Below are 14,470 nucleotides of genomic sequence, written 5' to 3' on the forward strand. Positions count from 1 at the left end.
AAAACCTGTGGGTATAACAACAAGCTTCCAACCCAGAAACCAGAATAATGGGTAAAAAGAAGTGAATGTCTTTTCTTTTTTTCTTTTTATTATTAAAAAAAATAGATTGTCTTTATACAAAGTATATATAAAGAAGAAAAAATAAAAAAATAAAAGAAAGAAGAATAGTTTCTTCCATCCCTTTCCAAAATCAAAGAGACCGACCACGGAGTTCTCAAAAATGTCTTTTGAGTTGTACTTGTTGGTTATTATTAGTACTAATTACTCTTATTCTTATATCTTAAGTCAACATTTTGCCTGCTAATTAAATGGACTTATTCTGACATTGACAAAAAAGACTTTCACTATTGTTTTTTTTGTTCTGATTCTATGGGTTCACATTTCTATTCTGAATCTTCAAAGTAACCTTTCAGATTATTTTCTTTTCACAAGGTTCCAAGCGAAAGATGGAACAATATGGTACCTTTTGATTCTTCCGTCGACTTCCCTGTTAAAAATAAGTCTTTTAAAATAAAATTCCAAGTGATTTTCTTTTTAATCGGAAGTACAAAAAGGTTAACTCAACAAATTTGAGTTGCTTGCCTACGCATTTGTGATGGTAATATTTTCATTATGCTATGCCATTACATCGGACAAGACTTACAGACTAAAGATACAGAAAAATAAACGATTATATTGTTCGCCATGGTTAACTCCAACCAAGAAATCCGAGAAACTGACCGGATCAAAAAATTTGTTCTGTACGAGGGCTTTTAATAAAAACTAAAGTAATTCGTAGGAACCGATCGGTTAACCATGAACCCAATTGATCCAACCATTAACATGGATAATCCAGATTAGTTAGAAGTACCTTCACGTCACTTCATATTCGTGCAAATAGCCTGGATCGGTTGAGAGGCTGAGCCGCCACATCACATCACCTCAACATGCGAAATTAACCAATTTTGCAATCCCTGAAATTCCTGCCTACAATGTGTTAACCATTCAGCTAGCCAACATTTTCGTATGTAATTAGTTTTTCAATAATTAAATTAATTTTTCAATAACAAACTAATTGATATTTATCAAATAAAAATCTTAAATTTTTTTTTTTTTTATGTTAACTTTATCCTATCAATATAGAATTGTAAAATATTAAGTCATAAAAAGAATTAATAAATATATATTAATTATTATTATTATTTCTTCTTAGCATTAATAAATTTAATGTGAGCTAATATTTTATTCTATTACTTTATGTGATTATATAAATTAATCAGTTTATAATATCCTAAGTTATGCTGTAAGAATATTGCATTATTTTGTACCCATCACTTAGTTGACTTCACAGTTTGCTTCAAGGACAAATACAGCAGCTTCAACTGTTAATATAACAAATAGCAAGCTTACTTCACATATAATAATAAACTTAGTTGCTAGCTTCAAAGGCAAGTTAGAGTTAGAATCAGGAATCAAGTGATTCAAGTTCCTGTTGCCACCTTCACAGGTAAAAAAATACATGTGTTTGGAGAAAGACCAATAGTAATTATAACCTTTGATGCTGAAGCTCAAAGAAAGCATAATATTGATAGGGAAAACATATTGATTACCCCCAACTAATATTTTACCCATTATTCCACTTTCCTCTTAATATTTTAAACATATATTATGTTAACATTCTTCTTTGATTTACTGTGTTACATTACATTATAATTCCCTTCTATTAGCTTTTCCGGGATAATAATATAAAATGAATTTAGTTTCATTTTAATCCTAAATTTTTAATTTATTCATTTCAATCATTCAATTTTAATTTTTATTACAATTAAAATTCACTGAATGAAAATAATTGATTAAAATAAAAAAGAAAATAAAAGAAACTAACAATAGCAGCTCCATATACCCATAACCAAAACTAAAGCTAAGTCCACGCATTATCCGCCATAAAGTCATTCCGCTTAGGGATTCCCGGGCACTCTCATTGACTGGATGTGCTTTCCTTGTATAGTTTTCCTGATTTATACATTTATTTCTCAAATTTCCATCTCATGCATCAAGAATCACATAATTAAAGAGTGTAATAGGACCTGTAGTAATTTCTTCAACAGTGGTTTTGTTTGTGAAGAACGGTGCTTCAATATAAGGAATGAACGAAGAAGAAGAAGAGAGAGAGGAGAAAGAAAATGACGGCTAATTATTGAAGAATTTTCATTTTTTTTTAACAGAAACTGAAAAGAAGAAAGAAAATGATGGTTATTACTTTGATTGTGGTAGTAGTTAGGGTGTTATGGTGAATAGTTAGAGTACTTTATCGCATGATAAGACTCTTGCATATGCATACTGAAGGCAGAATACAATCAACCCAAAATAATTAGCAGAAACAAGCATCTGACTGATGCCTCAGCCAAAATAGTAAATGCCACCATTAGAATCTAATAGATAAATAAAAGATGGTTTTCCACAAGTTTTTAATCAAAAGAATTGAGAGCTGTACGGCTGTAACATATCACAAGAATCAGAATAATCATTGAAAGAAGCTACACTATTCAGTTTTCTCCTACATAGATAGATGGTGATGCTGGCAACAAAAGGGTAAAAAAAGAAGAAAAAAAAAATCATTGAAAGAAGCTACACTATTCAGTTCTCTCCTACATTCTCATTGGAATCAGCTACAACATTTATTTGAAGGAAAAAGAAATGACTGACTAACTTTCACCTACTAATTTAAGTAAATGGCAAGAAATGTCTAATTACAGAAGTAATGAGGATGAAGTCTTCGCTCCGGATACTTAAAAGCCATTTGAAAAAAATTTATTGTCCTACCTTGGAGATTTAGAAGAGATGCATTTTCCACAAGAGACGAGCTTCAGCAAGGCATGTGGTTTCCGCGTCCTAATTTTCAAACGAGAAAGCTGGACATGACAGGCGCATTAGCAACTTTTCAAATCAGGTTGCACAAATTACTTATTTAAGGACAACAGTTTATCTTAAGGAATTTCAATAACAGACAATGCTACTAATTTATGTAAAGAAATGTACATTATGGGAATTTCCAAATTTCTGCAGGTACCTTGCCTTTTTTTCTTAGGTGAGATTATTATGTGACCCTAAACTGGATAATAAGTTCATACTGTTGTCAATAAGAATAAATAACCAATGAACACACTAATCCCAGAATAGGAAAGAAACAATAGTGTTCCCCTTTCCACATCAATACAGTTAAAAGAATTTACAAATTTGCAGAAGCAGTTATTCTTAGGATTCCAAATTTTATAAGAACTAGATCTTGCTATTCCCATGTTATCCTTGTGCCTTTTTAAAAAAAGAAAATAGAACATGGTAAGAAATAATTATTCTCTTTTCACAAGTACAAATGGCAGATTTAAGAAAGTTATAGCTCATCATAACAAGTAGACATGAATTGTTTATTACCTTTCGACGAGTCACTCTAGATGCTTTCCAGCATAACAAGCTTCGTGATCTAGGTTCCAGTCTCCTGTAAAATTACAGTACATAAAAGTTGATTAAGGTTGTGGAGACACACAGAAGTACAAAATGTACTAGCAGATCTATAGAGAAGCTTTTCAAGTAGTGTGACCTGAAGTAAATAATATAATCACCACTGTTGCTATTTTCTTAATTAAATATTTTGGCATTGGTGCAACATGTTGCCTCTTTAACTACTTAAGCTATTCAACTTTGCATAGGGGAAAGAGATGCCAAGAAAATTGAGTAAAAATGAGACTGGGACAGCAAATACATACAAATTTTCTTGTTCAAGCTTTTCAGCTATAGAAACTGCTTTACGTTTGGACCATCCAGTTTGCTGTGTACATCCTTCTGCTTGCTGAATTACATGGGCAAGGGAAACCTTGCTTCTCACAAGGCTCTTACTTTGACTCGGCTCGCCAAGTTTCCTTCTTTCCGACATAGAACCAATGCTGGAGTTTTTATGTGAAACTGATTCTCCAGCCCTAGCACGCTGTAAAGCTCTTTTACTAGATTCTGCATCGTTGTCCGCATGCCCACTACCCTTGATTTCCCTGGGTGAAGCTGGTATTTCAACAATTTCACTCCTCCCTACATCAAGAGATTCTCCTGCAGGCAAATGGAACCCTCCAGTCATGTCTCTATTTGATTCGCACCGGATTTCAAGTGTAATCTGCGACCCAAAAACAGACTCAAATGCTTGTAAAATATGAGCCCGAAACTTCTCCGCTTTCAATTTGGTGAGATGTGAACTGAACATCAGTTGCACAATTGGAGCTGCAAAAGAAGGAAGAATCAATTTGAACAGTTGGTAAGACAACAGTTTTGATGTGACAAATAAGGTGAACACCCAAATTAGAAAAATAAAGGGAGAAAAAATTTTAATATATTCTAGATACCATCCACGATCAATAAATGAAGCACTTCCATATAATATGAAACAAAAAAAAAGCGTCAAATATCCATGGATCATAAAACAAATCCAAAGACTGCTCAGGAAAAGTAATAATAGATGCCTAACTGTTGAAGAATTTCTGAACATTGACATGTCACTTGGCTCTTTATCAACATATGTATAGACATTGCAATCAAATGAAATGTGGACAAACGTGTGGATTCATCCTTCACTTATTCCAGAAGACTCAAAAGTAACCATAACTGCATCAGGTTACACTGGTGTCAAAAATGGCAACTCCAAAAAATCCAGAGCAGGATCACCTACATATGCATTCATCAAATGCTAAATAAATTTTAGCATTAGCACATTTCGTTGGTGGAATAACTAGATTAACACACTTTACACATGTACTCCAAGCCTCCAACCCATAGTGTAGGCGTATTCTAAGATTCTAAGTTAGGACTATAATTTTACTGGTGGTATCAAGCTCCTAAGTCCTAACTGTTTTTAAGAGCTTCCAATTTCTTCATCTTATGCCATTCCAATTATGCACCAATGGAAGTAAGGCATGGCAGAAACAGGAGCATCTCTGTGTGTCCAACCACAAAGTGAACCTCTGTCCTGTTGTTGTTCTAAACTACAGATATAACAGATTTCAGTCATCTTGACGAGCAAAGAAAAATGTATTAGTCATAAATGCACAAAAAATTGTGGAACTGTGACATCACATGAATCAAATATTATGATGTGAAAGAAGATGAAAAGACACAAACACAGGTAAGCTTGAAAGAGTATAGAAACTTCAAAGTGTCAAGGAGATAAATAATATAGTTTGGATGACTATTTGAGAACTTCAGAAATCATTTCAATTCCACAATCCAGCTTGGTCCCAAAATATTTGCAAAGTTAAAAGAAAAAAAGATATGGTTGAATGAATCAGGGCTCGTCTAAGAGTACACAAGATATATTAGAATTACCTGCACCAAAACTGACAGAGATTAGTTTTCCTTCTTGATACAAGAACTCTTTTATACTGTTAAACTGAATCTTGCCAATCACCTCTAACCAAATTTCCTCATATCCTTTGCGGGTCTTTCCTGAAACCTGCTTGCCATTGACCCTAACAGTATCAGAAGATAGTGTAGATGCCCATTGAGGAGCCACCCCAGTTTCTGTACTTCGTTTCCTATCCACACAAACACCATTTGGTGCAGAAGGGGTTCCAGTAATGTGTGTTGACAAGCCCCTTTCATTACTAGGCCTCTCAGCATGTTCACCAGCTTTCATGGCTAAATCTCTTCCATTTATGTTACGTCCGGTCAGAGGACTATGATTAAAACTAGTTTCCGTAGAAGAACTAGGCAACATATACTGCTGATCAGGAGCAAGTTGAAGCAATGCAGCTGTTAGCCAAGTTAATTTGTCATTTGACATCCTAAGTTGTTTTTCAGCCTCTGACAAAGTTTTCAGGGCCTGTCGCAGCTTTTCCATATCTTCTTTAGACACTGGGACCAATAAATATGTTAGTTTTTTCATAATGGATGGTATTCGGATTTACAAATTCAGCTATTTTCCTTTTATTTCAAGTATTGATTGAAGGCTGAGAGTAGGTATTGAGTAAGTAGGTGAAGAGCTAAATACTTTTAAAAGCCAAAATGAGGTATGCATAAATTTTTTAAGGTGGGAGAGGAAATGTGTCTGTATATCACCTATTACACCTAAGAAAAAAATTAAATAATATACCACTAGGTAATTTAGAAGAGCAACAGATGATTTTTGTACTCACAAGGTTGTCGTCGAAAAAACTTCCTTCTATGCCTTTCTTTTGTGAAATTATAACTACCAGCTAATATATCAGTGATAACTGTAGCAAGCTGTGACATTAAAGCTAATGGCTCCACACCAGTTTCCATTATGACTCTCAAATGCTTCACAGTGTTCACTGTGTCTGCAGATAATGCTAAATCAAGAAGATCCACCAACTTTTCATCAGAGATAAGCCCAACCTGAAAAACAATCAATAGATTTTAGAGAAAACAAATAGCAGCAAACCACATTAGTAAAAGGACGATCATGACTGGGGTGTGTGTGTGTGTGCGTGTGTAGGGGTGGGGGAGCTTTTACCTGGAGTTGGTTATAATCCAAGTCCAAAAACTAGATATAAGACTTCCCTATTTTCTTAAACTTTCAGCAGAGTACCCCACTAATCAGAAGTTTCAAAAGATGTCGAATTTCCTTATCTGAAATGTCTAATTTGGCTAGAGTGAACTACCAATGTGACAATGGTAAGTGGAAACATGGCCATCACTGTGAACAAAGATGATGCCCTCCATTTATGCAGGAAAGGGCCTTTAATTGGCCAGAGAACAGACAGCCGGTAGACCAAAAACATTATAAAACTCTATTCACTATAAAGTCCAAATGATAAAACACAAGATAATGATCCAGAGTAACAATAAGGGTAATCCTGAGAAGCTCATAATAACGGTATTAAGAGAAGCATTAATATGCAAAAATAGAGAATTGATAAAATTGCAATTCGAGTAAGAAACAACCCAGAATCAGAAACTACAAAAACATTGTAATAAAGATTGTCTAGCCACACAGAATTTATGTTACACCATACATTCATAGCAGGAAAAACTAAACAGCATAACAAAATTCTGGTCACAAAATGAGAAAGACCTTACCAATTCCTGAACCAGCGGGACAGATATCTTAAGACCAAGCAAGCTTAGTTGTTCTAGAGTCATCTGAGCATCCCTCAATGATCCATCTGATCGAGATGCAATAAGTTTTAATGCATCCTTATCAATATCTATATCTTCTTTGGATGCAATCCACTGCAGAGTGTATATAATATCTGCATCTTTCAGCTTTGGGAAAAAGAATTTCTGGCACCTGGATATGATTATATGGGGTAAAACATCAAGACTTGAGCTGACAAGGACAAAAACTACACGTCTGGGTGCTCGATCAATGACTTTTGATATGGCACTCCAGCAATCAGAAGACAGAGTATCACAGCCATCAAATATAAAAACTCTGTACTGTGATGGCAGGTGGGAAATAATCATGTTGTCAAGCAGATCCACAATGTTTCCAAAATCAAAATTACTGACTGGACCAACTTCCCTTATATTTCGACTCTTACCCATATCATGTGCAATGCAGGAATTGCAGTAACCACAAGGTTTGGGATGCTCCAAAGATTGACAATTTAAAGCCCTGGCAAATATGCGAGCACATGAGGTTTTTCCAGTACCATGAGGCCCATAGAAAACATACAGCAAACCAACCTTCCTTCTGACAACAGCATTGGAAAGAGCTTGTGCTACCAGATTCTGTCCCACCAGATCTCGGAAAGTTCTTGGCATGTATTTTTGAGTAAAATTTTGATGCCTGCTATTGTGGTTCCGCCTGAGCTTATGTTGACCACCAGATCTAGCTTCTGAAGCAAGGTCAGAATCGACATCATTTTTCAGTAAATGATCAGCATATATGCCTAGCTCTCCAGAGTAATCGTGCACCCAGCCAGCATTATCTGTGCTTTCTTGGGATAAAGAAGCTTCAACTAATAGAGGCAATGCCTCTGCATCAGATTTAGTAGATGAACATGAATAATCAGATGCCACGGGCATATTAGGAGCATCTCTGTCATGGGAAGCCATGCCACCTTTCCTCAACCTTGAGTCGGACAGACCACAAGACAAACTCCTACCAGCCATGTCAAGAAATGTTTTACCTCTATGATGAATCCTTGACCAATTCCATGGAATCCCACATCCATTTCTAGGAGCTCTTGTGACATTTGAGTCACCATATTCTTCTTCCTCTATGCAATACCTTGGTCTTACTGAACCTTGATTCAATGAATTAGAAGCGACAGACATTTCATTCTGACCCTCAACATCTCTAGCAGGAGTCGCCCTAGTTCTTCTAGCACCTCGAAACTTCCGCCTTTTTGTTCTATTTATTCCACTATAACCACGAATGCTGGTCTCACGTTCTTCTCCAGTTTTGTCCTGTTGAGACCGTCTTCCGTGTAGATGGACGTTAGAAGAAGCTGCTACATCACTGTCCATTGGAATCTCATTCAACTGGTCAGAGAGGGTCTTAATATGAAAATCTTGACTGTGCTTACCCTTGTGTTTACTCTTTCTAGATTTAGATTCTGAATTCCCTGAAACATCATCATTAACCAAACCATTAACCTCTTGATTGTGTGAAAGGTCCTCATCACCACCCAAAAGATCAGCCCTATTGCTCTTCCGACTAGATTCTTCTCTCTTAATTCTCCTTCCATCCCTAGCTCCACTCTTGCTACTACGGTCACTGACAGCTGCTGCTACCCCCTCATATCCCCCACTTAGCTCACCAGGAACAACCTTTGATGGAGCCAAATTTGCGAAGGGTGGTGAGCCACCTGATAACCTTCTACCTTCCCTTCGACGCTCAATGCCAATTGACCTTCTACCCTCTGTAACTGCAGCATCCTTGTCTCCTTTCTTAGGAAGCAAATCAACAACAGAAGGTGAGTGCCATGAAGGAGGACTGGCAGAAGGGTCTCTCAGTGATCGGGACCTCTGAAGAACAATGAGGTCCCTCATTAGTGACCTATCAGCCAGTATGGGGCTTTGCTTGTGCATATGGTTTTTCAGATGAATGCAATTGGTTAAATGGATATGGTTGCGAAGATGATCACTGATATGACCATTTGCATCCTTGAGAATCCTATTACGGACTGCCTTGGTCATGATCAGAAAGCAAATGCATATGATGGCAGAATCTCTTGCAGGTTAAGAAAACCTATCAAACTATATTGCATTTCCTCCCGAATCTATAATCTCGCAAATCTTAAATCAGGCAACTAACCATAAATTGAATGACATAGCCCGAAGAAAAAGGCAAGATTCAAGCTATCAAAGATCCCCTATCAAACATATAACATTTATTTGCGAGAGTGACAATCCTTCTTACAACGATTACACCAAAAATTCACGAAATCCCCCCAAGTAAAAAAGTTCTCCACAACTATTATTATTTAACCCCAAATGGCACACACCCTTCACTACCCAACTAAAGAAAAAGTAGCACTGCCCCAAACCCATCAAACTTCAAACCTTCAAAGCTTATTATCAAAGCCCCAATCGCGCATTATCACTCCACATTAACAGCCCCATATTTAACCACCCAGCTTCATTGCATAAGATTTAAGACAGAAAACCCTTCACTTCAACATGAAAAATCACATTGGATACGCACAGCTGTTGCAGACCCAGTAAATAAAGTCTTGTCTTTTTTATCTTAAAGCATGAAAGAGCAAACTTTTAGACGAAATAATGGAAGAAAATAGAAGATTTAGATTGAAAGAGATAACTATAAACCCAAAGAAAGCAACAAAAGGGAAACACCACATTCACCTGAAAATTCCAAAAAAGCAAAAATGATCCGTTTGGATCATTAACGCCACCAAGATTAGATCTTTATCTTTCTATCTCTCCCCCTCTGTCTCAGCCACCAACTTCACATGTACTTCACGAGAAAAAAGGAGTTCCTTTTCACAGAAAACGAGAGTCCAAGAAAAACCCATTAAGCAACGGAGCTAGTTATAGAGAAACAACAAGCTCTAGAATGAAAAACTTAGAGATAGGCAAAGACTGAGCATCTTCTGCCTGGAGGAGTGTTTAGTGAGAAAGATGAGATCTGTAAAGAAAAACAGGGCACTCTTAACATAGCCATAAAGCGGCGTGTCCGTATGTTTGAGCATGCAAGTGCAAAAGAATAATTGTTAAATATTCTTGTTCATTGATTTGATAAAATACATAAAAGATTAAAGGATTGTATACTTTATAATAATATAAATATTTTTTTATATTTTTGGAATTGTATATAATGCTGTTTGTTATAGTCAAAAAAGGTAAAAGGAAGAAAACAATTGAATAACTGAGATTTTTGAAATGGGGGACCATTGATTTTTGATCCAAGAGAGAAAGAGTCCGTTCTGTAATCTGTTTCTGTTAATATAGCCGTTTTTTGGGTACTCTTTTGGTTTGGTCTATGAGGCCACATTTGAAACTATTTTCGGCTCTTTATAATTAAGACTAAACTGCTGGTGGGGGACCTAAAATAAGTTCCACAGTTTTGGAATTTTATTTCAGTCTTCTACTTCTTGTTCTTTTTTTTTCATAAGTGAAAGTTCTTTCATATGATCCATTTGGTGTTTTAATTCAAACATGTAAATTTCAAATTAGATGGATAAGAATCTTGACTTGGTTTGGCTTCGCATTTTCCACAAGTTTCTTTTAGCTTTGTTATCAGATCAAGACAAGAATTTACAACCTGTAACCTCTGTGTTATCTGTTTTCCATTTTTATGCAAGAAATCATGTTTCTCTTTCCCTTTTCTAGTTTTTTTCCCCTTTCACTTTAGATGAATTAAACAGCTATTAAGATTGGTGTTTTATAAGGGTTTAATGTCAAATTAGAGTGAGGTGCTTTGGTGCTTAAAACCAATGCGCTTTGCTCCGAATGTTTTTGTTGAAGCACAAGTACATAATAAGTTTCTTGAAACTGTGCTTCAATTTAACTTGCAAAAGGAAAAAAACAAAAAACTTCCTTTGAATGTTTTCTTCAGTTGAGAAAAGTTTGATGTATTCTCAAGGATTTCTCTGAATTACACATGAAAATAATAACCCCTTGTCCTTGTCCTTGTCCTTGTCCATGTCCATGTCCATGTCCATGTCCATGTCCAGAAAATTAGGTGAAATGAGTTCACATGCAGTTATGAAAGAAAAAGTACATGTAAGAGAGCAAAATGATTATTTAGAACCATACATTCTGAATAAATATCTAACCTATGGTTCTAGAGAAAGAAAACCAATAAAGCAAGATTAAATGATTACGAAACCATTGGGCAAAATACAGCTACAACATATATATAGTATAAGCAAGGTGTCGTCTTTTGAATTCATTTCCTATTCTGTCTCCCAAATACGCTATTAAGGAAGGGGATTCCATGCCTAAATGCTACTTAGTTTTAGAAAGTTGGCAGTTATGGGACTAAGGGGTGGTGGTTATGTATCACTGAACCTTAATTTGAGCCAAAATAAATAAATAAAAATCGGGGATTCTTTTGGAATAAAGTAAAGAAAGGAGTTTATAGGGCTATGATAAGGAGTGTGACAGTCACGTGCAGGGGAGTGAGACGATGATGAATGATGACCCATCCTTCAATGATGTTCCTGATTCGGATGATGCTACTGATTCCATTTACTATGACAAATGAGTTTGGTCCATTATTCATTGACCATCAAAACCTCCTCTCATTTACTTTCACTTTCACTTTCTCTCCATCCAATCAGAAAGGGGAGGGAATTTTTCCCCAGCATCTTACGCCTGCCATAATGTTGGTTTCGTTTCTTTGTTGTCTCTCTCTCTCTCTCTCTCTCTCTCTCTCTCTCTCTCTTTTCCCTAAATTTTACGAGAAGATCTATAAAATCTTGATTCTTGCTCACTGGAAGAGTTGAATTACCCTTATCTATATTTATTGTTGAGATTTGAGGTGGTTGCTTTACAATGTAATTAGAACATGTCTACTTATAAATTAAGATCTTATTATGTATTAAACATGGAATTTTGCAAACAGCTACTGAAAAGGGGTTATTAGTCTAATTAGTAGAGAAACATACTTTCCTTTTTTTATCAATCAAGACCCAATCCTCTTAAAATATATTTTGAAGATTTATTAGTAAAATCTTATATTCCTGAATTTAATTTTGTCATTTGAAACGATAATATATTATATACATATATACATATGTGTGTGTATATGTATGTATACATGTATTTCATTTTAATGTGAAGTCCCATACAATAAATTCTCAATTTTGTAATAGGAATCTCTCTCTCTCTCCCTCTCTCCCTCTCTCTCTCTCTCTCTCGTGTGTGTGTGTGTGGGTGTGGAAGAAGGTTGGATGTGGGCTCTCATTCTCACTAAAAAAGTAAGATATTGCCAATGATTCCTGCATTAAATATGTTTTCTATATGCTTCACAGATACACTGCAATTTTCAAAGTGGGTAGTCCAAACTGCTTATTTAGTTGGATATGACTTGTATAATACCAGTAAGGGAATGCAAGTCTTGTTCTAAGACATGAAGTTAAATGTCCATTCATAAATAATTCCAAACTAATATCTGCTATTCTTCTCAAATGAATATGCAAGGGAGAGTCCTGTAGAGCTCTGTTAGACTGTGAAAAGGATAAATAAATATATGATCCGAGCAAGAGAAAACAACCAAGTTAAGTGTCCGGCTTATCAACTACAAGTGGGGCACATCCGGCAAAAGGGCGTTCATATTCATGCACGAGATGTCATGCCACGGCCAATTCCAACTGCCAACCCGCATAACGCTACCCATAAGAATTTAGGTCCAAAAGGGTCCCCATTTCTGTACGTACTTCTAAACCAGGACATGTAAACCACTAGTCTTTGCCAGTTGCCACTGGGATTCACAATGGGTAAACTCTTTACACCCTTTATAACAAGTGAATAACTTGGATTTTGTTATCCCGATATCCAAACCCTATATCCTATATAGAGCTTAGTAAAAGTCAATTGATGTGGATCTTCTTGGATTCTCATGAACATGAATAATGGTTGAGGTGGTCCACAGGTTTTTGTTGGCTAGTTAGTGCATGTGCATCACCACCAGTCATCAAGAATTTCTTGTTAACCTCTACAAGACTTTGTGCACATATTGTTTTGAATTTTTCAAATTTTTCCCTTCAATGAAAAATGCCAAGGAAACCATGATACCACTGTTTCAATTTGAATAAAAACTTAGCGACAAGGTCAATATATATATATATATATATAGAAGTTAGTCTTTGGGAATATTGGTTAGAATTTTGAATCTTATTATATATGGGTAGCAAAAGAGTGTGAAATAAATACTATATCATATCTTGATTTTGATGTTGATACCTCATACCTCAATGATGTTGGCCACTCATAATAAAGCAATAATCCATAGAAGCTAGATCCGATCACATAATATCTTTGGCAATTTGACAAACGTCAAATGTGAAAATTGATTGTCCATCAAATAAAAATAAACAATCCCATTATATGAAATACTGATTTGAAAAAAAGAAAAGGAGAAAACAAAGAATGGAGTATAGTGAAATAATTTCTTGCATTTTATTATAAGTTTCCACTTTATACAGCTACCAGCATACATACAAATTTTACATAAGTTCCAATAACCTAATCATTAAATGCATATTTCGAGTGGAAGATAAAAGATGTAATGTTACGTTCTTTACCTAAAGAACCATGTGCTGGAAACTAGACCCTCTACCTTTATTATTATTATTTTTTTCTTTAACAAATTGATTTCATTACTCAAATGCCTAAAAACTACCTCCAGTCAAATATCATGCTCAGCAGCACTGTGGTACAAGTTATAGCTGAGAGAAAGGAGAGCCTGGCTTCAATCTAATTGACAAGAATAAATTTCTACGCTTTTAACAATTAGTTTCTAAGAATGACCTAAAACCTATGTGAGATAGCCAATTTCTAAGAACATTTTTAGTGCAATTACTACTATGTATGAGTATGCTTTTTTTTTTTTCTTCTTTTTTAAGGGACCATAGCCAAGAAAAACAATGTTATTTCATTTTATTTTGGTGGGTGAGCTTGGGAATACTCTTTTTGGTGCATTGTCAATATGATTGAACCTAGTACAAGCCAACCTTATGTTTTGTACAATAGCTAATTTTCGGAGACCTACTGACCCTATAACAATAAGGTCAGAATCATATGTTTATATATTGAATATGCAACTAACACTGTACTCTGGAACATTATTGCTGTGCTAGTAAATAGTAAAATTTTGGTTTGCACCTATAGACAACAATATTTAATGTTCGCTGTCGTTATGTATTTTCTTTGTACCCTTATATCCGTATTGCACATTAATCGTAGCAGTAATATTGATTTAATTTGCATGGTCGTTTGACCACTGCCTCCACCAACAATCTCAATGAAATTAACATTGCAATAGAGATCGATTATAGGGCGTGGAGATAATTATATAAGC

General features: G+C 35.4%; 1 protein-coding gene across 2 annotated transcripts; it reads right to left on the reverse strand.

Moving 5' to 3' along the window:
• Positions 1-2,483: 2,483 nt before the first annotated feature.
• On the reverse strand, positions 2,484-10,327 carry LOC8275186 (protein STICHEL-like 3). 2 transcript variants are annotated; one of them, XM_015721198.3, is made up of 7 exons: positions 9,790-10,322; positions 7,057-9,672; positions 6,153-6,372; positions 5,344-5,871; positions 3,744-4,245; positions 3,412-3,475; positions 2,484-2,891 (listed from the first exon to the last, which is right to left on the reverse strand). In XM_015721198.3, exons 2-7 carry the CDS (start codon positions 9,121-9,123, stop codon positions 2,799-2,801), a joined length of 3,474 nt encoding a protein of 1,157 aa, XP_015576684.2. In that variant the 5' UTR covers positions 9,124-9,672; positions 9,790-10,322; the 3' UTR covers positions 2,484-2,798. The 2 variants fall into 2 exon arrangements, with proteins under 2 accessions (XP_015576684.2, XP_048230135.1); XM_048374178.1 differs by lacking the exon at positions 5,344-5,871 and having other exon boundaries at positions 9,790-10,327.
• Positions 10,328-14,470: the final 4,143 nt, after the last annotated feature.

Source organism: Ricinus communis, chromosome 5, assembly GCF_019578655.1.
Source record: "Ricinus communis isolate WT05 ecotype wild-type chromosome 5, ASM1957865v1, whole genome shotgun sequence".
In the NCBI taxonomy this organism is placed as follows: Eukaryota; Viridiplantae; Streptophyta; class Magnoliopsida; order Malpighiales; family Euphorbiaceae; genus Ricinus; species Ricinus communis.